Source organism: Amblyomma americanum, chromosome 3, assembly GCF_052857255.1.
Source record: "Amblyomma americanum isolate KBUSLIRL-KWMA chromosome 3, ASM5285725v1, whole genome shotgun sequence".
NCBI classification, from domain to species: Eukaryota; Metazoa; Arthropoda; class Arachnida; order Ixodida; family Ixodidae; genus Amblyomma; species Amblyomma americanum.
The window spans coordinates 42,920,129-42,944,625 of NC_135499.1; the positions used below are offsets into that span (position 1 = coordinate 42,920,129).

The window sequence follows — 24,497 nt, forward strand, 5'->3', positions numbered from 1 at the left end:
ACTTCTGCACGTGCTCAGCAAGTGCACTTGACGTGATGATGTGATATTGTTTTTGACATCAAGCTGGTGCTCGAGCCGTCGCATGAACTTCCCTGGCTCGTCGATGTAGACGTGGCTTTGCCGCCACATGGAATCTGGTAGACAAAAGCAGGGAGGTTGATCTCTGGCCTACGGTCCTTGAGATTAACAAGCGTGGTCTGTAGCTCGCAGGGTGGCATGTGCCCATTGCATAATTCAATGCCTTAGCAAACACACGGGACAAAGCTTTGATTATCCCATGAACATGTGGAGTGCCTGCGCTTTCGGAAAATTTCTTCGGATCAGCTGTCTACAGCTGCAAACCTTTTTTTTCAGTTCTTGCAGCTCTAAATGATCGGGGGTAGCCATTTCCAGACAGTTCCCGCCATACCATCTTGAATGTGGATTGCTGGTGAGCATTTTGTGTACAGATTCTTCGAGCATTTCCCCAATATGCGGTGCCACCGTGGTGCATGAAACAATTTTTTTAGAGTACTTTCTAGTGGATTTCAGCAGTAAAACTTCAGCAAAACACAGAAAGTGAGACACAAGAGTGCATACAGTGATTAAAAAAAAACGATCTTTTGGCCATTTTCAGCGATTTGAAAGCTACGTCCCCCCTTAACCTTTCACTTGCCAACGTTTCAAAATTGAAACGTTCCTTCTTGCCTCCCGTTTTTGCGCTAAATTCACTTCAAAGAAAAATCAACTAGCCCAACTTCATGTGTTTCTAGACCTCAATTTTTATTTCCCTTCAATTGCACCTCTCTCCAAAATGTTTGTTTTAGCATACTTTATGATGATTGTGGAAAATATCCCAACTATAACATTTAGTATCAAATTATTTAAAGACTGAATAATTACTGCTAAACAAACATACTTTGGGCCTTGTCAAAGCCAAGTATTTGCGCAGCCTTTCTGTAGAACAAAAAAAAATGTTGAAATGAACAAAACAGAACAAAAGTCATGAGAAATAGTTGATGACCGTGCAAGGCACGTGCAGAGCGTGGTTACGTGACCACGAAATGGAGCCAGACGTGAATCGCCGAGCGATGTGTGTATTATAGCTGTGCTTTAAATGCCATTGATCGAGAAATGCGTTCCTGCCTACCATGGCTTCTGAAGTGTTGGATGCGATACAGCTCGCATGGTGATAAACATTATCAATCATAGTAGTTTCATCTGTAATTTGGCCTCTGTAATTTGCGACGACAAAGCAGGGAAGCTAAAAAGGTTGTCTTTGACAGCAAGAAGAAAATGGCACGGTACAAACCTTAAAGGGGCAGTGAAACACAAGTTCAGCCTGTTGGTTGCATAGTGTGAGTGATGCTATTAGCATAGATTGTACCGTGTATATTATGGTTTTTAATATTTTAATTAGCACACAAAAACAAACTCATGGAGCTGGTGGTGTCAACACACAGTGGCTGTTTTTAGCAATGTATATGACATCACAGGTGGGAGCTTGATGATTGGACAAACAGTAAATATACTGCAAATTGTGTTGATAAATGACGATACGCTCTGTGAAGTTCTTGCATTTTATATTAGATCAACAAAACCCAAACTTTTGCATTACATAAAAGCACTACAAAGCAAGTAAAACAAAATGAACACCAACAGAGGCTCCGGCTATTGTTTTGCATTGAAGGGACTTTGCACCTCTTTGTACACATCCATCACCTAGCACGCAGCACTTATGGCTGCTCTCTGCGTATCTGAGAACGATTTGGTGCATGGAGGAAGGAAACGGCTTGGCGTAATCGATCTGATCAAGCCACTGCACTCTATAAGCGTTCGTTTTGGAGGAAGGATGCAAAGATAAACGCCATTTGTTTCATATTTACCAGTGCACATTGTGAGTTTGAAGGATCACTAGGCAGCGGTGCTAGATGCGCCACGTTCCCATCAACAGTGTGCCTGCCTGCCACGTGTTATGCTAAAATTATCTTGTGCAGGTCGTCACTCTGTCGCAATATCTCGTGCTTGAGTTCGGATAAGTCAGGGAAGGCCATTGATCATTGTTCCCTTCTGCGCTGTTGACATGACCATGAAGCATCACTGGGCGAGCTGGGCACCCACATCGTTGTTGTGACCATGAAAACGACGCTGCAAGCCTTGGCAAGAATGAGTTACAGTGAACAAGCAACCATGGTGTGCAAACTTCCGCAGTGTGCTCAGATAGGCTGTTTTGATTGGTCCCACCCAATGGCGTCATTAGGAAAGTGAAATGGAAATGGGAAGCACTGGGAAAATAAGAGTTCAGGGCAGTATTTTGTTTTCTTATATTTTGAAATTTCTTCACTGAGTAATTCCTATTCCTCTGCGCTGACTCCTATGACACCAAAGTTTCAAAAATGAAACACTGAAAAAAACATGCTTGGTCATACTTAATGTGGCTAAATTTGTTTTCACGGTTATTTTAGGAAGCATATGTGAATTGGCAATAGGAATTTTCGTATTTGCAACATTGCTTCATAATGTGTCATTTAAAAGATTAAGGATCTTACATTCGCAAGGCCCTAGGAGCCTTGTGTTTGTCCCCTGTTTTGTTGCTGCGCTATGGATCATAACGCATACCCACTAGCCCGAACCATCACATCACCTTGTTAAGTCCCTAGGAGGGGAACATTTTGTGGCATTAAAAGAACTTGAGCCTACCGTCATCAGCTGTACACATCAAGAGTATACTGCTCATCGATAATTTTTTTGTTGGAGCTGATAATGCTGGCTTTGTCTGTGGCAGGACATTTCTTGTGAACTTTGAGAAACTGTGGAAAATAAATGCTCCCTAATGCTCGAGTTCATTACAAACCGGCTCTAGTGTCTGCAGAAGCTTGACATTATATTTCGTTTTCAGCAACGGTATTTCTGTCATTCCAAGTGAAAAAGTGACAGTGAGAATTATTATACTAAGAGCCCTTTAATGACCTGGTTTCAGAGCATGAGATAGGCCACTGCTGAATATCTTCAATGCAAAACATTGCATACAATAGGCAAAGGCATTTCTTTGACAAGACTGGCCACTGAGGTATAAAGCTTACATGAAAAACCAGTGACAGTGGTAACAAAAAAAGGAGCAGAAACATGTTCTATACATTCACAGTTCTTCAAATGAGCTCTGGGCCACCCTCTTATTGACCTTGGGAAATGCACTGAAGATGCAGAGCACCTTATAGGAAAGGACATTTTAAAGAATTTTTTCTATACATGCCACAGGAACGTAGAAACTCAATGTACAGTACTCAGGTTCACTGTTTCCCTCAACTTGAACCCTTTCACCCACTTGCACCGCCAAGAGCGGTGCCCAGTTACCAAGGCTACACAGCCAACAACACGGTTGCCCATGGCAGCCAGGCCCCCACCAGCACCCAGAAAGGCAGCCAGTGGCACCTGAGGATAGTGTGCAGGTCCTGATGCTTTTCTGCCCCATCCCCAATGCCAAGCTGCAGTCATAGAGATATGATAGGGGAGCCATAAGAAAGGATTAGCACCGCACAGCACCTAGGATTATTTAATCTGTCTACATGTGCCACCTTAATAAGCTCAAGGGAAAGCACATGAGCCAGGGAGAGGGAAAGTTCAGGGCACCTTTGAACACACCACTTACTGACAGAACCCCAATTTGTGATCTGGGTGTTTTTGGTGGCCAGATTTGAAAACCTAGCTGATAGCTGCCTTTGAACTTTAGTGTCACCTATCAATGGTGCCATTCTACCTACTGGAATTCACAGCAGTCCATTATGCAGAAACAAGTAGAACAAAACCCTGCAAACACAAAAATTTCACACCTCTCAACGAAACAACTTTGAAACAGTGGGTTGAGACAGCTTCAAAAGTAATATTAAGGAGCTCTAATCTATATTCTCTGTCTCTGTACAATGTTGACGGTAATGGAAGCCTTCCAAAAGCAATGTTCCACCCCTTCTCACATGCACTCATGGTCGACTGCTTGGCAGCAGGGTTCCACATGCCTGTCATGCCTTAAACTGCACCACAGCCTGCAAAAAAGGAACAATGCAATGTTAGGTGGCTCAATACTTCCTCCTCGGTACAGTGCGCTCATTTATAGCAAGCTCAGACACAAAGAACCATGCCCAGGGCACCTAGTTTTCCAAGATTCAGTGAATGTGCTTAAAATCATAGAAATGAACATTTCCCGTGGAATTGTGCATCAAGGGGGAACAAGACTATCATTGGAATATGGCTAATGTAATATTGATGTGAATTCTAGTGAAATCTACAATATTGTTGCATATTAGGTTCTACTGACACCTTGGTATGCTCCACTCGCTTCCTCTACCTGAGCAAATCAGCTCAAGTGCGATGGCATCAGCTACAATGTTCCACACCCTTCTGCGAAACAACTGATACAGCTTGTCCTTCAGGGTGTGGGATGGAACTAACCTCAACACTTTTCTTCATTACTCTAAATCTTTTGTTGATCCCAATCAACTCTGCTGATGCACATTGCCATTCAGTCGCTATGGGAATGTTATGCCAAACATGTGTCATTCATAAAGCCCAACCTGGTGTCAAGATAAAAAAGCCCCCTTCAGTTTTAATGGAGGCACATTTAATGTTTGAAGATATGTCTGAAATATAAACTGACATGCTTGCTCTCTGCACGTTAAGCTTCCCAAGGATTGCTCTGGATTCTCTGATCTGCATTTGTGAAATTTGGAATTCGCCACTACAAAGAATTAGGGGTTCCAACCATGCCCAGCATCCGACACTAAATAGTGCAAGAAAGCCATCGACATAATATGCACTGCTTGCCTGATAAGGCACCTAATATTGTACTTGGTGATCCCTTTTCTTGTCAATGCTGCCAAAGCCATAGAGCCAAAACAAGTTGCCTCCCTATACAACTCAATACAGTCCCGAGTTGTGGTTAATGATTTTTCATGAATACAAATTATATATTCCTTAATACAATTCACCTCTACAATACTCACCATTCAAAGTGACACTGAGGACAAATTTAATTTGCCATATGTTTTTACAGCAATGCATTCTAATGACAGAGACAACAGTCTTGGTGAAAACTATAAGCTAAAAAACAATAAAGAAATTGAAATGAGGATGTCACCCCCAATATCTGTTTTCGCAAGCAAATGTGGTGCACATAGTTTTTTGTGTGATCACAAAATTTTTTTCACCCTTCATATCATGAGTTCGAAATGAGGCGCAAGAGAATTTTCAAATCCAATATTCCCAACTATAAATGTGTCTTTTGCTGCTGGATGAACACCAATGTAGCTAAAAAACTGGATGGTGCACTTAAGCTCCACCTTAAGGGTATGGTGCAATAGTGTTCATGGGCGAATGCCACATATGCAGAATTGGTTATTCTCTACTTTACATGCATATACCCCTGGGAATCCTCACACCACTCCTGGCGCAGTGGTGCAGCGGTTAAGCGATGAGCCACTGCCCTGCGATGGCAGGTGCTGCCACTGGTGGGGCTTGTGCAACCCAGGTTGTTCTTCTCAAGCAACCTCTCGTGACCAGCCATTAATTGAACTGTCACCTGCCATGGCGGGCAGTTTGCTCACAATACGGTGGGCAGGTTGTGATGACGGCACAAAATCGTGTGATCTACGCGGCCCACCTAGGCTGCCTTTTTGGGGATTTTTCAAGGACTTTTTGGTCATTGCAAATGAGGCCAGCAATTGTGCAAGATGGGGCCCTTATTAACGTTATCACGCCAAAACAACCACAGAATCAACTTTTACAAAATACTGGATAGAGCTGTCCTCAGTGTCCTTTCAAAGAAAAATGTTCCAACATGGCTGGCACTGCAACGTCACCACTTGGCTATCTTTTCTAACCATCTAAACATTCCTGGCCATCTATACCGGGTTTTCTAAGTTTGCACTGAGCTATTGCAAAGAAATGGCATCTGCCATCTGCTTTGGGCCATCCAGAAGAAGGAAGTGTTTCCACAAACAACAGAAGTATAAGAAAAGTAAGACAACAGCACTGTGTAGTGCCATTGAAGCCAGGTAATAAAATTATGAGAACCAGAACTATAAGAGGATAAAGAGATGCAGTTATACAAAGCATGCTTTATCATGCCAGCTGCATTGCACCAAGGCCTCTCAATGTGCAAGCAAACACTCCCTTATTCTGTTGTGTTCTTATGTTGTGAGGCTTGCCCTCTTATTACTACTGTGGGCAGAAGGAACACTTCTGCTTCAAGCCAGAGAAACTAAGCTCTGTTCGGGCTCACATTCACGACCAAGGCTTGGTTTCAAAATGGCGTTCTTCTGGGCTAGTTGGTGTCATTCTATTTGAGAGGGCCAGCGTGAACATTGAGACGAGGGAGATACAAAACGGAGATGTCGGGCTTCATCAGTACACGTGCAGATGATATGCCATGCAGCCTTATGTTTGGTTTTGTGCCGGCTTCTGTGCTCGCGTTGACAGCTACCTAGGTGGACTTCTCCTTAACTTTTTTAATTTTCTGCTTTTGTTCCACCCCCTTGTGCCATCCCAGGTGAAAATCTTCAACTGGAAATTCAATTGGTAGTAAATGGTTTCAACTGGGAGTAACTGGTCCCAGCTGGATACCAACTGGTACCAGTTGGAAGCCAACTGGTTCCACTTGGAAACCCAGATGCCCAACTGGTCCCAGTTGGGGCCAAGTGGGAGGCAACTGGTCAAGTTCGCCACCAACTGGGAAACATCAGTTCCCAGTTACGAGTCAAGTAGTAGGAACTGGGTTCCAACTGGGAAGTAAGTGGTTCCATTTGTGGGTAAAGTGGGAAGCAAAAATTTCTAATTGAGGGCCAACTGGGCAGAACTGGTCATGGGTAAAAATCAAATGGGAAGTTTTTTTACTGCTTGGAGGGACGTCGAGAAGGAAATAAATGCTGCTGCGGCTCAGCACATTGTACAGTCATTAGGCGCAGAAGTGAATGTGATGCGAAATTAGATGGAAGCTGGCTTATCGGCGAAAATCATTCCGATTGCACTGTAAGCACTGCATGTGAAAACGCCCGTAGGCGCTCTCCTGGCGAATAACACCACTTCCCTCAAAACTGTTATAGCATGCGTCAACACGCATATGCTTCGAACATATCGTGTGGTGCACGTATTACTGCTTAATTTCTTTTGCTTTTATTAAGCCCGTTCTCTTTCTCTCTCAACCCGTTGTGACAAAGGCATTTCGGGCATGGTAACATTATATTTATTTATTTCTTTATAATTGCTGAACCATCCCAAAATGAACTACCAAGACCGTGACTACTGCGACATGCCGTGACTTCAGCCACCAGCGGACTGGGTGCGGATGTCATTCTCTACGCCGCCATGGTGTTGTCGTTCGTAACGTGTTTTGTCAATAATAGCACAAACTATGCATGGCAATTACAGCTATGAGAAGAGTAATTTGTTACAATTGAAAAATTATTAACTTATTTTTTATGTTAGTGAAAACAGAGTAATAAGTAAAAAAAGTGCCGATGCAAAACAAGCGTCAGTTTCGCACACACCGTCCGTGCTAGGGTAGCCATTGCAGCAATGGTCGCGCAGATGTCGTGTGCCACGGGAACGTTGTGTTTGAAGAACCTCGACATTAGAACTAATTTTTCGCATACTATTGTTGGTGAGATTGTTTAACAGTTCTTTCCTTGATGGGGCTGAAGGGAGACAGTTGCTTGCTTTGACTACTCGGCGAAGTGGACCCGTCAATACCAATTAGGACTACAAGTCGTTTTCACCGGCTGGAATCCTGCCCTTTCCAGGAGTGCACTCAGTTCGCTCATTTAAGTGCATTTTATGCTATTTTTTGCGTTCGTAATGAAAAAATTCTAACGCATTTAGTGGCACGTTATATTTTTACGCTCACTCGTTTGGCTGTTTTGCAAAACTCGCTGCTCATTGAAACAAAGGCTGGTGATGCATGCAACTGATCTCTACTACTATACGAGAAGTGGGCATGCGTTCGGATCGTGTGCCGAAGTGCATGTGGAAGCGAACTCCGCTCAGCACGATTGCGTCTTAATGGTGCAGGGAGCACCCCTGGATGCCTCATAGACTTACGTGGGTAAAGACAGCGTAAATTTTATTTGTACTTGCTGTGTGCGATTCTCTTGTTTGTCACCTATAAAAATGAACTATTACGTTTTGTTTTGCAGCAACCCGACCTATTTGGCTCGGCAGAAGAGTAATGATGCCACTGCAGCTGTTTTAAGACATGACGAACGGGCTCAGCGAGAAGATTCAAGATTCAGTGAAGGTGCAAAGGGCAATAAATGTTGACGCACTCAAAACTCATCTTCAGTGTTTTGGGCTCCTGTGACGACCAGGTACACTCGCTTACTCAAATGTATTTGACCTAGCTAGAATGCTTGGAAGTCCAGACGCTCCCATGGAGACGTCCAGACACTCCCATGGAGACGTCTGTGACGGGGCCGCATCTGGTATTGCAACGGGTCCCAGATGCATCTGGGATTGAAATGGGTCCCAGTTGCATCTGGGACTGCAACTGGTTCCAGATGCAACTAGTCCCAGATGTAACTGGTCGCAGTTGCAACTGGAAATCTGTTCCTTAAACCAGATGGACTGGGACCAGTTGGAAACCAGTTAGAAATTTTCACCTGGGATGCACACAGCCCTCTCTCCCTGCTCCCACTTCACCTCCTCCCATGTATATATTTCACTCCTTTTATTAAAGTTGTCCGTAGAGCGACGTGTTTTGTGTCTTCCTTGTCCCAACGTTCACGCTGGCCCTTTCAACTAGGTTTCAATTTAGGGACAACCGAGAGGCTTGAGTGACCTCAAAAACCGTCTGCAATGTTCGGGGATACCACTGTGTGCATATGCATGCATCTTCTTCATGAGTGTTCTCTGCGTGCGTTTTAGCAAGCTCAAAAAATAAGATTGAAGAGAGGACCTGTCAGGTGAACTGAGTGATGCCAAGGGAGCTGGGAATGCCACTTGGTGTGCTAGCCTGTGCACCTGTGTGGAAGAGTGATTCTAAGTGCAAAGTTTGTCACTATCAGCAAATACAGCCTTGGTGTTAACGACTGTTTGCACAACACCGCATTATTAGGACATACGCCAAAGTGAAACACTAACAGGTTGAAGTGAGATAGCTGATGACTATCACTCAGCTCCTTTCAGACACAGTGCGCAAATATACCACTTCACAATGCTGTCACTTTCACCTCACATTGTGCCAACCTGCTCCAATCCTATCGCCATGTGGTTCATGCTGATAACTGGTACATGCTGGCCCATGGTCACCAATATGGGAGCTGTAGCGCATGACAGGTGCACCAGCATTTCAGTTCTCCCCTCAATGCAATTCTCCTTCAACTCATCACCATCAGCAAAGCTCATGTCAGCGCTATCGAAAACAGCTTTTGTTCTAATGAATCAGTTGCAAAAAGGCACTCTTCTGTGACAAGAAAAATGGAGCCAAAACTGGAATGAAGACTAAAAATGACGTCTCAGACATTGAACTATTTGGTGGAGTGACACATGCCAAGATGCCCAGCCTTTGTACCTTTGCTTTCAGTGCCAAGAAAAGCTGTTGCAGAGTATAGTTGTTCCCCTCCACTCTATTTAGCACTATGACCTTCAAAAAGTCCTCTCATGCAAAATGCAACACATTGTGTTCATGGATAGCATAAACCATGTTTACTACAAGCACCAACATTGACATCCCAGCTCCAGTTCTTAACCTTCAAGTAAGCAGTAAACAATACCTCCCACAAAAGCTCTCCTTAAATTTTTCACATTAGCATCTTGAATTATTAGCCTCTGACAGAGGTTGTCACCTCAAAACTAACTCAAAGCGCTTACTTGGGCAAATGCGAATTTCCTTTGCATGATCCCAGCTGTCTCAGAGACAATGTGCCCTCCAGTTTTTTTCCTGTCATAAATAAATAATAAATTCAACATCTAACAAATTTCAACATGAATGACTGCTTTGTATGCAGCTTATTAATAAATATTATTGCATACAGCCTTCCACGAGTTTCATGATGTGGGTGCATGGGGCAAAATTGGTATGGTTTGTTATGATAAGTGGGATTTATTGTCTCGAAGCTGCTCATTGGTTATTAGAGACACCGCAGCAGAGCGTTCAAGATTAACTTTGACCACTCAGGTTCTTTAACATTTTCATTCATTTTAATCTTTTTTTACCCTCAGGGCTTTCGCAAAGCTTATGGGCATTACATGTGTTTCTGAACCATCAAAATATAGCTGCCATGACCTTGAGTTCAGCATTTGAACGCCTAAGCTACTGAACAACTGTGGTGCAGCATGTGCAATGAGTGTTCATTCTCTTTAGTGTCAATAAAGTTTCACACCAGGGGCACCCTTATTGCTCAATGAAACATAACATCTGAGGTTCAGCAATGTGATCTCTTATGTCCTGTGAGCCTGGTGGCCAGATCCAGCATCATGGCACAACCTCAGCTGGCCAGCATGACCCACTGATGCCCCTAATGAAGCTGCATCCTGGGTAGCGTTAAATGTGGCATGTAGCTTGCCTTGCCTGCAACAGAATTCAGAACTTATCTGACATAATCAGGACCCAAATTGAAATACAAATGAGAAATATATATAAGACATCTCAAGCTGTTTAATTTGTAAAGACACTGAAACTCATGTGAAAGGGCTATCCACTTCAATTGCATATTTCAGTTTTCTGTAATAGAACTCAAGCCATGCCAGTGTAATGACATGAAAGGATGTGGTTTTCCCTTTTTTTACACATTTTACTGCTCAACTCATGCAGCTCCATTATTATGTACACCTTTTTCCGTGGCTTTGCCTTTGCCAGACACCTCTGCAGACACACCTCAAATGAGGTAGAACACAGCAGAGAAGCAGTGCACAGACGCAAACATGGCAATCTCTGATGCATGCAGCAAGCCAGGAGGCTGCCCACCAGCGCAAAGGCCTGCTCTACACAGGCAGCACCATGAGGCAGTGCAGCCACCCATGAATGTGAAACACAACTTTTATTCCACAAGGTCACGCATCAGCTGCATTCACTCAGAAGTGAAGGCCAGCAGTGTGATCATGCAGGCACGAAAACAGTAGCTTCCCACTTTTGCAAGACTGCATATTAAGGTGTCTTAAACAATTGCCTTGTGTTGCATCCTGTTACTTTTGGTCCCACACAAACCTAGAATTCACAGCTCTATCATGCTTCAACCAACCAAAAACATTTTATAGTACCACGAAAGACAAGCACAAAGTAGCTGCTAGACTGAAAAATCACACTACTAGAATTTTAGCACTGTTTGGTTTAAAGCGAAGCTTTCTTAGCAGAGAAATATTGTGAGGCCAAGCTCCCCTCTCTGAGTTCATCCCACAAAGAATCTATGCTAATAAACACACCGTGTTCATAATTACCTAATCCAACATTTTGGTATCAAAGGGCGTCACTGTCCCTCAATGGTGTGCAAAACCAGTGCAGACTCAGCAACTGACTTGTCCACATTACACAGGTCGGGCAAATCACTGCTACCTGGGTTAAGTAATTTTCCCACAAGTGTGCTCAACGCCCAAGAACAAAACCGGCCAACATTGCCTATGACACCAACACACTGACTGACACCGAAAATACTTTGACCACCCAATGGTGACATTAAGTGTCAGCTCTTTTCAACCACCTGACTTGAAAAGAGCCCACTAAAGACATCCAGAAAAACTCAAGGGCACCCAATTCCGTCATGTGTTGGCATTGCGATAGCATGCAAGGATGTTAATGCCTAGGCCGGAAGTGATTGGCAGGGCTTGTGAGAGCAAGGTTGCGCTTCCCGAGCTCTTCCCAAACACCACTTGCCACGATAGGCAGGAAGCCTCCCACAGATGCATCTGGTCTGGTGACATCGCGTCCCTCCAGCCAATGGGAATTCTCCAGGCTAGTGAGATCACTGCTCATCAGGCAATCAGGATTTTTCTGAAAAATGCTGGACAGTGTCGGATTTTTGCTTCGGTGAGGCTTCCATGCTCTTATATAATAAATCATTCAATGCCATCCAATTTGTTCACCCCTTTTTTTTGCACCCATTGTTCTAGCAATCTACGAGGAACGAAAAGCTGTTATCGAAATTCTGTTCCAGTAATAGTTACTCTTCTGTATGTTGTCCTTAAGATAACTAGACCTTTGCATATGCAAAAGGCGAGAGGTGAGTCATTTTAGAAGGACGGTCCGTCACTTCGGCCCAGCTAAGCTTGTCTTTGATGCCCCTCAGATTTGTGGTAAGTGAGAAGGTCAATCACCTTGTGTGCCACCTCCAGGGCAGCAATGAGTCTCTCTAGCTCAGCCAGGCTCATCTCGAGGGACACCTCACGCCGTTTCTGCTCACCCGGTTCGCTCAGTGCCAGGGTGAGGTTGGCCAGTGGGACGCCCAGTGTTGCCACCTTGTCACTGCCAAGCACCAGCTGTGTGAACCGTCGCAGAACTCAATATAATATAGCTCAGAGCATAGAATGAAGATAGCTTATTTATAATGGCAATGAACCAGAATAGGTTGGTGCCTAGAAAAGAAAGGGTATAGAATAAAAATAAATAAGGTCAAAGATCACAACTGTGACATAAATCACCTAGGACGAGTTGAAAGTGAGCACATCACTCTACTGTATGCAATGATTGGTCAGGATGTCAACTAGACCAGCATGGACATGGGCGTTAACTGAGTAATGGCTAGGCATTGAAAACAATGGATAAGATATTAGCTTCCAGTATCTTATCATCAATAGTCCTTTCATTGCAGGAACACAGAAAGCTGGAAGGTTTATGAAGAAAAGATTACAGCATAATTAAATTAGCTAATTTTGATCATTTATAAATGTCTCTGGACAATAAAATTGTGCACTAACACACAGGGACAAAGAGTAAATTGAGGGCAAAATTCAAAACTGCTAAATTACTGCCAATGAGGCATTACGACCAACTTTTGCATGAGTTTATTTTTTCAGCAGACCTCCTGCACATTTGGAAGTTGGCACTTTGACCTTGCACTGAGAAATAAAGGCCATTTCTGCAGGCATGTATGTTGGCAATTCATGTAGTTCTGGTGCACAAATGAAAACTACTGCCATTTTTACGCCCTACATTATAGGTGATACGCCAGGCATTACAAGTTCATCTAACTGGACGCCTAGATTTGCTAGGCACGGTGGCTTCAGCCTCCGCCCTAGTTCAAAAGGGATGCCAATAAATTATGTCCAAAATCCATTCGTGCCAACAGGGCAAAATGATTCTCCATCTGTTCACCTCAGCACCTTGGGCAAGGCATCAGATGCAAAGAAAACACAAAATACAGATTTTTATGAGGTTTCTTCAGAGCATTACGGCCACACTGCATCCAATCCCCTCAGCTAGCTGTGACACTGCTACCAAAAGTCTGTGCATGAAATAAGTAAGGATGACCAAAGACCACACAAGACACATCAGCATAGTAAAAGTCTATCGATATGAAGCTGCTTAAGGAGGGATGTGGTTTTCAACACCAACTTTCTTATTCTTGATGAATTTCAATGAAACTTTTCTACATCTTGGTAATGCTTTCAAACTTAAGTGCACAAAGTTGCAACATTATATCTGCATAACTTTTTTTATACAAATCTTTTCTCCTCTACACATTGTGAAATGCCTGCAAACTAGATAAAGTTTGGTAGAAGACTAGTTCAACATTCACTGAATTTCTGAATGCATGCTATGCGTGATGACAATCTTAGATTTCTTTTACGAATTTTTTTTTAATTTTGCACAAACCAGTTGGCATGAGCATGTCTAAACTGCAAACAAGATGTCACACTAAAAATCTACAAGCCATCAAATTGAAAAAGCAATAACGTCATCGCATAAAGCGGGGTATTGTGAGCAACAAAACAAGGGGCATCAAAGCAGACAAAACAGACGTGAAGAAATTGCTGCGCAAAGCGAGCATCTAGTCGGAAAACCGTAACGCAAAAAAAAAATGCCTATTTTTCGAGCATTTTCCAAATATGAAGAACCGCCATAATTCAGGAAACAGAGTAGTTTAGAGTAGTTCCCAGTGTATTTCAGCAATGAAACTTCAGGACAGCATATAAAATACAAGCAAATACAATATTTTCAAGAAACCGAATTTTTTGGCTATTTTTTGCAATTTGAAAGCCGTGTCCTCCCTTAAGAGGTCTGGAAACACTGAAGATGGCGAATAATCCTGCCCAGTCAGCAGGCTATCTGTCATCAGTATCTCAGTCAAATGCAACACCTTCGCACAGTGCAAGGAAAATAGAATCTAAAATACTGGCCATCTTTGAGTGACACGAGTGTATACATGTGCCCAAACAGTTGTTGGCTGACCTTGAAAAATTCCACAAGCTGGCTCACGAATGTCAGAGGTCAAAGCAAGCGGGGTAACAGACAATGCAAAAATTACACAACAGGGCAATGTAAAGCGCACAGGCAAGCAAGGAGATGAAAAAAATGCATCTGCTGAGTGCGTTAAGATGTGCACTGTGTGAGAAAGTGAGACCCCAGCAACTGGCATGTGATTGGGGAATGTGTTGCCTTCGCCAGTAGAAAGCTGCAGCTCCCAGTGTGTTGGGAATGATGGCGGAGAGAGAAAGCCACCAATGGTGAACTTCTGGCCCTCCCTGACTTTGTGTGCAGAGAATGCTTAAAAAACGACCGCACATAAGAAGATGCTTATTAATATAGAAAAGAATCTTTACACTTCACTGAAAACTATTGTGGGGCCTGTTTAAATGTAACCACTCAAGTCGTTGTAGTACTTACCAGTGTAATTGATAACACAAGTCAACTGATAACACAAGCCATTTTTTTAGTTTCACTGCAAACAAGCTCAGGGTGCTTACCCCATTGCCAGCCTCCCTGAAACCCCACTAAGTCACACAACACTTTCTACTCTCCTGAAAAGTGCATTTGCAGGTTGCAGGGAATGGTGATTTGTGTGCCGAATGTCATGATGTCAGTCCTACTGACATGACGTGGAGTTTGGCAGAGGCCAGAAGCACAAGCTTAAGCTCCACGTGGAGGCTTCAAATTGCAGCAGCTAGTTGCCTTTGCCAGAATTTAAGGTTGCTGGACAAGTTGGCTGTTCGTAAGGTTAAAAAAGTGCACAATGAAGACGGAACAAGAAAGAGCACTAGTCTTGTCTTGGTTCCCCACTGTTTCAGCAGTTCTGCCTCTGCCAGCTTTTTCACAGTCAAAACTATTATGATACCATGTTACCTGAAGATTATCTGTTGTTAGCGGCCAAATGTTGTGATAACTTGTAAGAGGCGAAGTTGCTATGGACACTGTGCATTGAACACAGCCTGCGATAAAGGCGAGTTCAGATTGCCAATCCGTGGCAAGTGATGCCAACATAGAAGACCGGAATTTGAAATGAATGAGTTGAAGAGGCTCTTTACAAGATCACTTAAACTGCCTGCTCTGGATTATAATAGTATACAATAGCATAAAATAGGAGCCATATATAATGTTAGTGATTAAGTGTACTTCATGCAAATCTGTATTGTTTCAGTTACCTGTTGGTAAATGTGCACCAAACAGAACACAAAGGCATCTATGCAGATCAGTGCTAGATGAAATGTTCACTGCAAGATTTCAGAAAAACATGCAAGACAGTACTACCGTATTGGCCACAGGGCTGCATTTATGGAAATCAGCAGTAAACAACTGTGCTGATTCCAAAACATGCAGGCGTGGCCTAGGCCCCTGTCCACACAACTGTCCAGAAAAATTGCTGACACTTGAAGTATCAGGCAGCACAGTATGATAGGAAGTTAAAACAAACATAAACAGGGAAAAACAGGTACCCCAGTTTTAGTTTACTGCGCCATAATTTTGAAAAATGTCCTTAATGTGATCACTGTCTGCTTTTTCTGCTTTTGCAGTATACTGTGAATGAGTTGAGTTGAGTTTAATGGCCCATAAGCGACTAAGGCTATCATGCGCCAAGCTCAAGGTATAAGAAATTGTTTTCTGTATAATTTTACAAAGGTATAAAAAATATGGCAGTTTAGAATGCCTAAAAAGAAATACCCTTCTGCCCAGTATTGAGAGCAAAACAAGATATTAAAGGTTTCAAAGGAGGCTGGGTAGCCTCATCAGCCGTCCGTAACTGGGCATGGACTGGAGGCCCCCAACCAATCAAGATAAAAACCTCAGCTCTTTTCTCTAGAATGCAAAAGTGGCTGAGGTGCATCAGGCAAAGTACTGGGTCATGTTTTACATATTTTTAAGGACACCAGCTTCTGTTAAAAATCTAAAAACGCAGGACATGTCCACAATTGCATTTTCACCTAAAATCAGTGATGGATGAAAAGGGATGCGTTGGTTATAAAACGGAGAAAAGCACTTTTTCCGTAGCTTTTCTAGTTTAGAACATGAAATTAAAATGTGACTGACTGTAAGTTCGTCTCCACATGTACAAACTGGTTTGTCTTCTTTTGTTAGCAGGAAGTTGTGAGTAATGTGTGTGTGGCCTATACGGAGACGACAGATAATGACTTCGTTGAAACGTTTCTGATGCACACATGACTTGCATTCACTGAGCACTGGTTTTATTAAGTGTAGCTTGTTATTTAATTCGCTGTCCCAAGAGAACTGCCAAATTTTCCTTGCCTTACATTGTAGTAATTTCATGCAATCTTTATAGGGCACATTTGCATTCCTTATTAGCTTGCCACAAGCTTGAGCAGCACACAAATCTGCTCTTTCATTGCCCTTTATGCCGACATGACTTGGTACACAACAGAGTCTAATGTTTTGTCCTTTTGCTATGGCTGTTGTAATGCTGTGTATAAGGTCCCCAAGCAGCGGAGTTATTGCATTTCTGGAATTAATGGCTGTAAGCACACTTAGCGAGTCTGAGTAAATAATGCTGTTGGTGAGGTTCTCATTTACTATTTTTTCTACAGCTACACAGATAGCGTAACATTCCGCAGTGAAGATTGAAGCACACTGTGGAAGTCTTACTATTTTGTACCAATTCGCGTGTACCGCTGCACTTCCAACATAAGCGTCTGTTTTGGAACCGTCTGTATAAAAGGCTGCGTAATTACTGTATATTTCTTCAAGTGTGAGGAATTCTTGTATGATATGTTCTTGCGGGATTTGTTTTTTACGGAAGTTTGTAAGAGTGAGATCACAGATCTCCAGAAAGTTGTACCATGGCGGAAGTGGACCTCGTCTTCGAGAAATGCTTGGCAATATGTCTAGTACGCCAAGGTTCTGACATAAGTCTTCGAATCGTAAGAGCATTGGATGGGTAGTTTGCGGTTTATTGTTAAAGAGTACTCTGGATGGGCACTTTGTAGCGATGGGGTAACAAATATGTTTGTGCAGTGAACGAATTTTTAGAATGTACGAGCATGTGAGCATGGCTCTTCTGTCTGTAAGTGACGGCTCGTTGGTTTCAACATAAAAACTGCTTATAGGCGACGTCCTGTAAGCACCAGTTGAAAGGCGTAAACCTGAATTGTGCACTGGGTCGAGTCGTTTCAAATACGATGGCCTTGCTGAACCATATACTATACTGCCATAGTCTAAGCAGGATCATACCACAGAGCGGTAGATTTTCAGGAAGCTTGCCCTGCCAGAACCCCAGTGTTTATGTGAAAGGACTTTGAGTATATTCAGTGATCGGGAAGTTTTCTTTTTTAATGCATTAATATGAGGCAGGAAAGTGAGTTTTTTGTCAAATGTTATACCTAAAAATTTGTGCTCATTTTTTATGGGCAACTCGGTGTCGTTCAGATGCAGGGTCAGATCTGCCTGTAATCCTCGTTTTAATGAGAACAGAATTGCCACTGATTTTTGTGGGGAAAACCGGAAACCATTTTTATCCGCCCATGCTGCTAGTTTATTTATTGTCAATTGTATTTGTCTTTCACATGTCGATACATTGGAGGATGTAGAAGCTATTTGAAGGTCGTCTACATAGACCGAGTACATAACGGACCTTGGGATTATTTTCGTAAGAGAGTTCATTTTCACAACGAAGAGAGTTGTGCTTAAAATGCAGCCCTGAGGTACTCCGTTTTCCTGAATGAAATTTCTCGAAAGGGTTTTACCTAGGCGGGCATGAAATGAACGATTAGATAAGAAGTCTTTTAGGCAGTTCAACATTCTTCCTAGGATGCCAAGCTCGGGAAGGTCTTGAAGAATCCCGAACCGCCAGGCCGTCTCGTATGCCCTTTCTAAATTGAAAAATACAGCGAGACAGTGTTGCTTATGAATGAAAGCTTCTCGAACAGTATTTTCAAGACGGACTAGGTGATCTGTTGTGCAGCATCCCTTTTTAAAACCACACTGATGGGCATCAGGAAGTTCACAGGATTCAAGAAAAAAACGTTAATCTTATATTAAGGACACTTTCAAAAGATTTTGAGAGGCAACTAGTCAGGGCTATGGGTCTGTAACGTCTAGGGGAGGTTGGGGGTTTTTCAGGTTTAAGGAACGGTACAATAATAGCTTTTTTCCAGGCTTCGGGTATTTTCCCTGATACCCACACTTTGTTAAAGAATCTTATAAGTGCCTCTACAGCAGGCTTGGAAAGATGGGCAAGCATTTCATAGTGTATTTGGTCGGGTCCTGGAGCAGTTTTCTTACCGGCAGACAGTACAGTGTTGATTTCTTGGAGTGTAATAAGAGTATTATATTTTTCATTTGTACCTCCACTTGTTGGGAGCCTTTGTTTTTCGGCTATATTTCTGTATTTAAGAAATGACACTGTGTGCTGAACCGGAAGCTACAGCGAAGTGCTCCCCCAGTATGTCTGTCTGTTCCTCTAAACTCGTTTGTGTGCCGGGTGTTGTGAGAAGAGGAATTGTGAAAGGTGAGTAGCGGCCATTTAATTTTTGAACTTGCTCCCACATTTTTTTTTATGTGGCTGAGCTGTTTATAGAAGAGACATAAGTTTGCCATGATGTTTTCTCGGCCTTGCGCCGGATACGCCCCGCATGTGCTCTCGCCTTTTTGAAAAAAAATAAGGTTCTCATGAGTTGGGTACCTGCGAAAGACTCCCCAGGCTTTATTCTGTAGTTTTTTTGCCTCCTTGCATTCTCGTGTGTACCAAATTTTGTGGTTTTGGTGCACCACTCCCGTGGATTTAGGAATTGATACATGTGCAGCAGAAAGAATGCATGTTGTGAACATTTCATTTATCTCATCTATGCTATGGTTTTGTATAATTATATCCTGTAAACTTGCTTTTTCTTGAAACAATGCCCAATCAGCTAAATGTAGTTTCCAACGCTGCGGTTTTGTTGGAATAATTGTTGGCGAGGATGACAGACCTATTAAAACAGGGAGACGATCGCTTCCATACGGATTGTCTAAAACACTCCAGTAAAAATCGCTAAAAACAGACGGTGAACTAAAAGACAAATCTAAAACACTCATTCTTCCTGAGGACGGGGAACAGTATGTGGGTTTACCCGAGTTCAGCAAACAAACATTAGTGGATAGAATAAAATCCTCGATGAGCTGCCCTCTAGCGTCCGTTTTCTCGCTTCCCCAAAAACGAGAATGTGCATTAATGTCGCCAACTACCAGGTATGGCTCTGGTAGCTGATTTAAAAGACCCTCTAAGTCAAGGAGTGTTAATTTCAATTGTGGCTCAATATATACAGAGCACACTGCAATCGTTTTATGTGCAAGCAGAGTGGCTGCTACTGCCTCAAGTCTTGTTTTTAGTTTAAGCTCACTAGCCAGGGCACCGTTTTTCACTATAATTGCCACACCTCCTGACAGCCTGCTCGCCTGTTCTCGGTCGCGGCGAAAAACAGTATAATTCTTAAGAAAATTATTGTTTTGAGGCCCTAAATTTGTCTTTTGTAGACATAACGCAACAGGAGCGTGTGCTCCTAGGACATCTTTTATGTCACTGTAGTTATTCATAAGTCCTCTACAGTTCCATTGCATTATGAAAGCCATCTTAATTTTGTTTTCCTATATAGTTAAAATTAGATTAAGTTATTTGTGGCCCCTTGATTCGAGGCCTGTCTTTTTTTGGCCGATCCAGAGAGCTCTGCCGACCACCCGACGTGGAGTGTGTGTGTGTGTGTGTTGGGTTTTATGGCACATAGGCAGCTAAGGCCATCATGCGCCAAACTCAAGGTGTAGAATTGGCTTTCTGTAGAATGTTTACGAATATCAAAAAATGCCGATGGCGTAGATGACCTAGAAACATTGTGCTGCCTAGTAAAAGAAGAGAAGAAATTTGGAAATCGCTAATGGTAAAAGCCTTAAAGAAGGTCAGGCAGCCTTAGCGGCTATCCTTGGCTAGGCAAGGATCCTGAGGCTCCCAACCAATCAAATAAAAAGCCTCAGCCTACTTCTCAGGAATGAGAAAGTGGCTGAGGTGTATCATGTAATAAAGGGAACCAGTGGTTCAAAAATTACAGTTTTTCGAGGACGCCCGCTGCTTTCAAAAAGCTAAAAACGGAGGGTATGTTAACAATGGCATTATCAGCTAAGAGCAATGTTGGGTGAAAAGGAATGTATTCATGATAAAATTGAGTGAAGTACTTTTTTCTTAGTTTTTCTAGTTTCACACATGAGAATAGAATGTGGTTAACAGTAAGTTCTTCTCCGCATTCCTCGCAACCAGGTTTATCTTGTTTTGTTAGCAGGAAGTTGTGCGTGAGGTGCGTGTGGCCTATTCGCAGACGGCATAAAACCACTTCTTTAAAACGTTCCTGGTGCACACATGACTTAAATTCACCCAAAACTGGTTTTACAAAGTGCAGTTTATTATTCACTTCGCTGTTCCAACGCGACTGCCATTTTTGTCTTAATTTCTGTTGAACTAATTTCATGCAGTCATTAAAGGGTATATCTACTTTTTTTATTTCCTTGCCCCGAGCTTGAGCGGCACACAAATCTGCTCTCTCATTTCCTTTTATTCCGACGTGGCTCGGGACCCAGCAGAGTTTAATGTTTTGTCCTCGAGCTGTTGCTGTTACAATGTTGTGTATGATGTCCCCAAGTATGGGAGTGGTTGCGTTTCTAGAGTGGAGGGCTGTAAGTACACTTAAAGAGTCTGTGTAAATAATAGTGTTTTTGAGGTTCTCATTTAATATTTTTTTTGTTGCCACACATACTGCGTAACATTCTGCGCTGAAGATGGATGCGCACTGTGGAAGTCGCATTGCTGTCTCCGAATTTCCTCGCACCACTGCGCTTCCTACGTACACGTTCGTTTTTGAACCGTCAGTGTAAAAGTCCGTAAAACTACTGTATTTTTCTTCGAGTGCAAGGAATTCCTGTACTATATGTTGTTTTGGAGTTTGTTTTTTTTTGGAACTGCGTAAGGGTAAAATCACAGATTGCCGGAAAATTGTGCCATGGAGGCAGTGGAGCTCGTCTTCGAGCAATGGCAGGTAATGTGTCCAGTACTCCGAGGTTTTGACACATCTCTTCAAAACGCAGGAGGAGTGGCCTGATAGCTTGTGGTTTGTTGTTAAAAAGTTTTCTTGATGGGCACTTTGTGACTATGGGGTAACATAGGTGTTTGGGAAGCGAACGGATTTTTAAAACGTACGAGCACGTGAGCATGGTTCTTCGGTCCTCGAGTGACGGTTCGTTGGTTTCTACATAAAGACTGTTAATGGGTGATGTCCTGTAAGCACCAGTGGAGAGACGCAAACCCAAGTTATGCACTGTATGTAGTCGTTTAAAGTATGATGGTCTCGCTGACCCATACACTATATCCATAATCAAGGGTAGAGCGTACTACAGAGCGGTAAATTTTTAGAAGGCATGTCCTGTCGGCACCCCAATGTTTTCGTGACAGTACTTTGAGTATGTTGAGGGATCGGGAGGCTTTCTTTTTCAGTGCATTTATGAGGCAGGAAAGTGAGCTTTTTGTCAAAGGTTACGCCTAGGAATTTGTGCTCATTTTTCACCGGTAGCTGTGTTTTGTTCAGGTGTATAAATGGGTCAGCCTGTAAGCCTCGCTTAATAGAGAAAAGAATGGCCACGGTTTTCTGTGTGGAAAACCGGAAACCGTTCTCGTCTGCCCAGGTCACCAGTTTATCCATTGTCAGCTGTATTTGTCTCTCGCATGTTACCAGGTTTGAGGATGTGCAGGCTATTTGCAGATCGTCAACATAGACGGAATACATAATGGCCTTCGGTATTACTTTGGCTATGGAATTTACTTTAATAACAAACAATGTCGTGCTCAAAATACACCCCTGAGGAACCCCGTTCTCTTGAACGAAGCCCCTGGACACGGTAGATCCTAGGCGCACTTGAAATGAGCGGTCGGAAAGGAAGTCCTTCAGGCAGTTCAACATCCTGCCACGGATGCCAAGATCTGCTAAGTCACGAAGGATGTCGAACCTCCAGGTGGTGTCGTATGCTTTCTCGAGGTCAAAAAAGACGGCAAGACAGTGCTGTCTGTGTATAAAAGCCTCTCGGACAGTATTTTCCAGGCGAGTTAAGTGGTCTGTTGTTGAGCATGCTTTCTTAAAACCGCACTGATGGATGTCAATAAGCTCAAGAGATTCAATCAGAAAAGTTAGTCTTTTATTCAGCACACTTTCGAATGATTTGGCAAGGCAGCTGGTAAGGGCTATCGGCCTGTAACTAGTAGGGGATGTTGGTTGTTTTCCGGATTTCAGGAATGGTACAATAACTGCTTTCTTCCAGGCTTTCGGCAATCTTCCGAGCACCCACACTTGGTTAAAAAACTTCAAGAGCGCCTCCACAGATGGCTGGGAAAGATGTGCTAGCATTTCGTAATGTATATTGTCAGGGCCAGGTGCTGTCTTTTTTCCGGCCGAGAGAACTTCGTTTATTTCTTGGAGTGTTATTAAACCATTGTACGGTTCTTTTGTGCAGCCCGTTGTTGGAAGTCTATGTTTCTCCACTGCATGTTTATGCTTTAAAAATGTTTCTGTGTAGTGTGAAGAACTAGAAATGTTTGAGAAATGTTCTCCCAAGATGTTTGCCTGTTCCTCTATATTTGTCTGTGTACCTGGAGCTGTTAAGAAAGGAATTGTGTAAGGAGAAAAGCTTCTGTTAAACTTGTGGACTTGCTCCCACATTTTTTTGGACGTAACTGAACTATTTATGCATGATACGTAGCTTCTCCATGATGTTCTTTCGGCCTTTCGGCGGATGTACCGAGCTTTTGCTCTCGTCTTTTTAAAGTTGATGAGGTTATCTTGAGTTGGGTATCTTCGAAAAACTCCCCAAGCTTTATTTTGCTTCTTTTTTGCTTCCCGGCATTCCTGCGTGTACCATACCTTGTTGTTTTGTCGTACTATTCCTGACGATTGCGGAATAGCTTGGCACGCAGCATCAATAATGCAGCTTGTAAAAATTTCATTCAGTTCGTCAACGTTAAGACTGTTTGAAAATAATTTCTCCAGGCTAGCCTTTTCTCTAAATAGTTGCCAGTCGGCTAGGTGTAGTTTCCAACGGCGTGGTTTACTAGGGATGACTGATGGTGGCGATGAAAAGTTAATCACTACAGGAAGATGATCGCTTCCGTACGGGTTATCGAGAACATCCCACTTAAAATCGGTAAAAACGGAAGAAGAGCTAAAAGATAAATCTATGCAACTCATTTTTCCTGAGGCTGGAGAGCAATATGTGGGTTTGCCTGTATTGAGTAGGCAAACATTATTGCACAGAATAAAATCTTCTAATATACGGCCCCTAGTGTCTGTCTGTTCACTCCCCCAGAAAGGGGAGTGTGCATTAAAATCCCCAACTACCAGATATGGCTCTGGTAGCTGATTAAAAAGTGATTCTAGGTCATGAAGTGTTACTGTGAGGTGTGGCTGAAGGTATACTGAACATATGGTAATTGATTTAAAGCTAATGACGGTGACTGCAATGGCTTCATAATTCGTCTGCAGCTGGATTTCACGTGTTGCAACACCGCTCTTGACAACGACGGCAACACCTCCAGAGAGCCTATCTGCCTGCTCACGGTCACGGCGAAAGACTTTATAATTCTTAAAAATATTTTTTTGTAAAGGTCCCAAATTGGTCTCCTGAAGGCACAGTGCTACAGGAGACATAGAGCGTAGGAGATCTGTTGCATCGCTGTAGTTATTTAAAATTCCACGGCAGTTCCAGTGGATAAGGAACGCCATGATTATTTTAAGGAGGAGTGTTTTGAGACCTCAGGTCCCTCCTTGTTGAGGGCCTGTTATCGTGGTTTTTTCTTTTTTCCGGTCAAGAGAGCCCCGTCGCCGTTGCGACCGAGGCGAGCTTTGACTTGTATCCATCGCCTCCATGGAGGCGCTGGAGTTCCGCGGGGAACCCGCGGGCAGGGGGGTGGTAGACTTCTCCCGAACGGGGGAAGCCTTGCGGGCTGCCGACTTGGAGGACGGCCGGCCCGTTGTTGGGGGTGGCATAGCAGCTCTCGCTGCATCTGCCAGGGGCGCGGATGGCCCTGCCTCAGCCTCACTAGGTGTGAACTGGGCAGGTGCCTGAGACCGGTGTGATGCGCCGCGCCCGC

The 24,497-nt window shown here is 43.2% G+C and overlaps 1 protein-coding gene across 2 annotated transcripts in view; it reads right to left on the reverse strand.

The window, feature by feature from the left end:
• Positions 1–1,545: 1,545 nt before the first annotated feature.
• LOC144124554 (COMM domain-containing protein 8-like) overlaps positions 1,546–24,497 on the reverse strand; it is a 53,648-nt gene continuing 30,696 nt past the window's right edge. The window contains exons 4-6 of one of the 2 annotated variants that reach the window (XM_077657299.1): positions 12,274–12,435; positions 9,835–9,904; positions 1,546–4,019 (exon numbers count right to left, since the gene is read on the reverse strand). In XM_077657299.1, coding sequence (XP_077513425.1) covers positions 9,875–9,904; positions 12,274–12,435 — 192 coding nt within the window. In that variant the 3' untranslated portion in view covers positions 1,546–4,019; positions 9,835–9,874. The remainder of the gene's footprint in view (positions 4,020–9,834; positions 9,905–12,273; positions 12,436–24,497) is intronic. The other variant, XM_077657300.1, reaches the window with a different exon arrangement.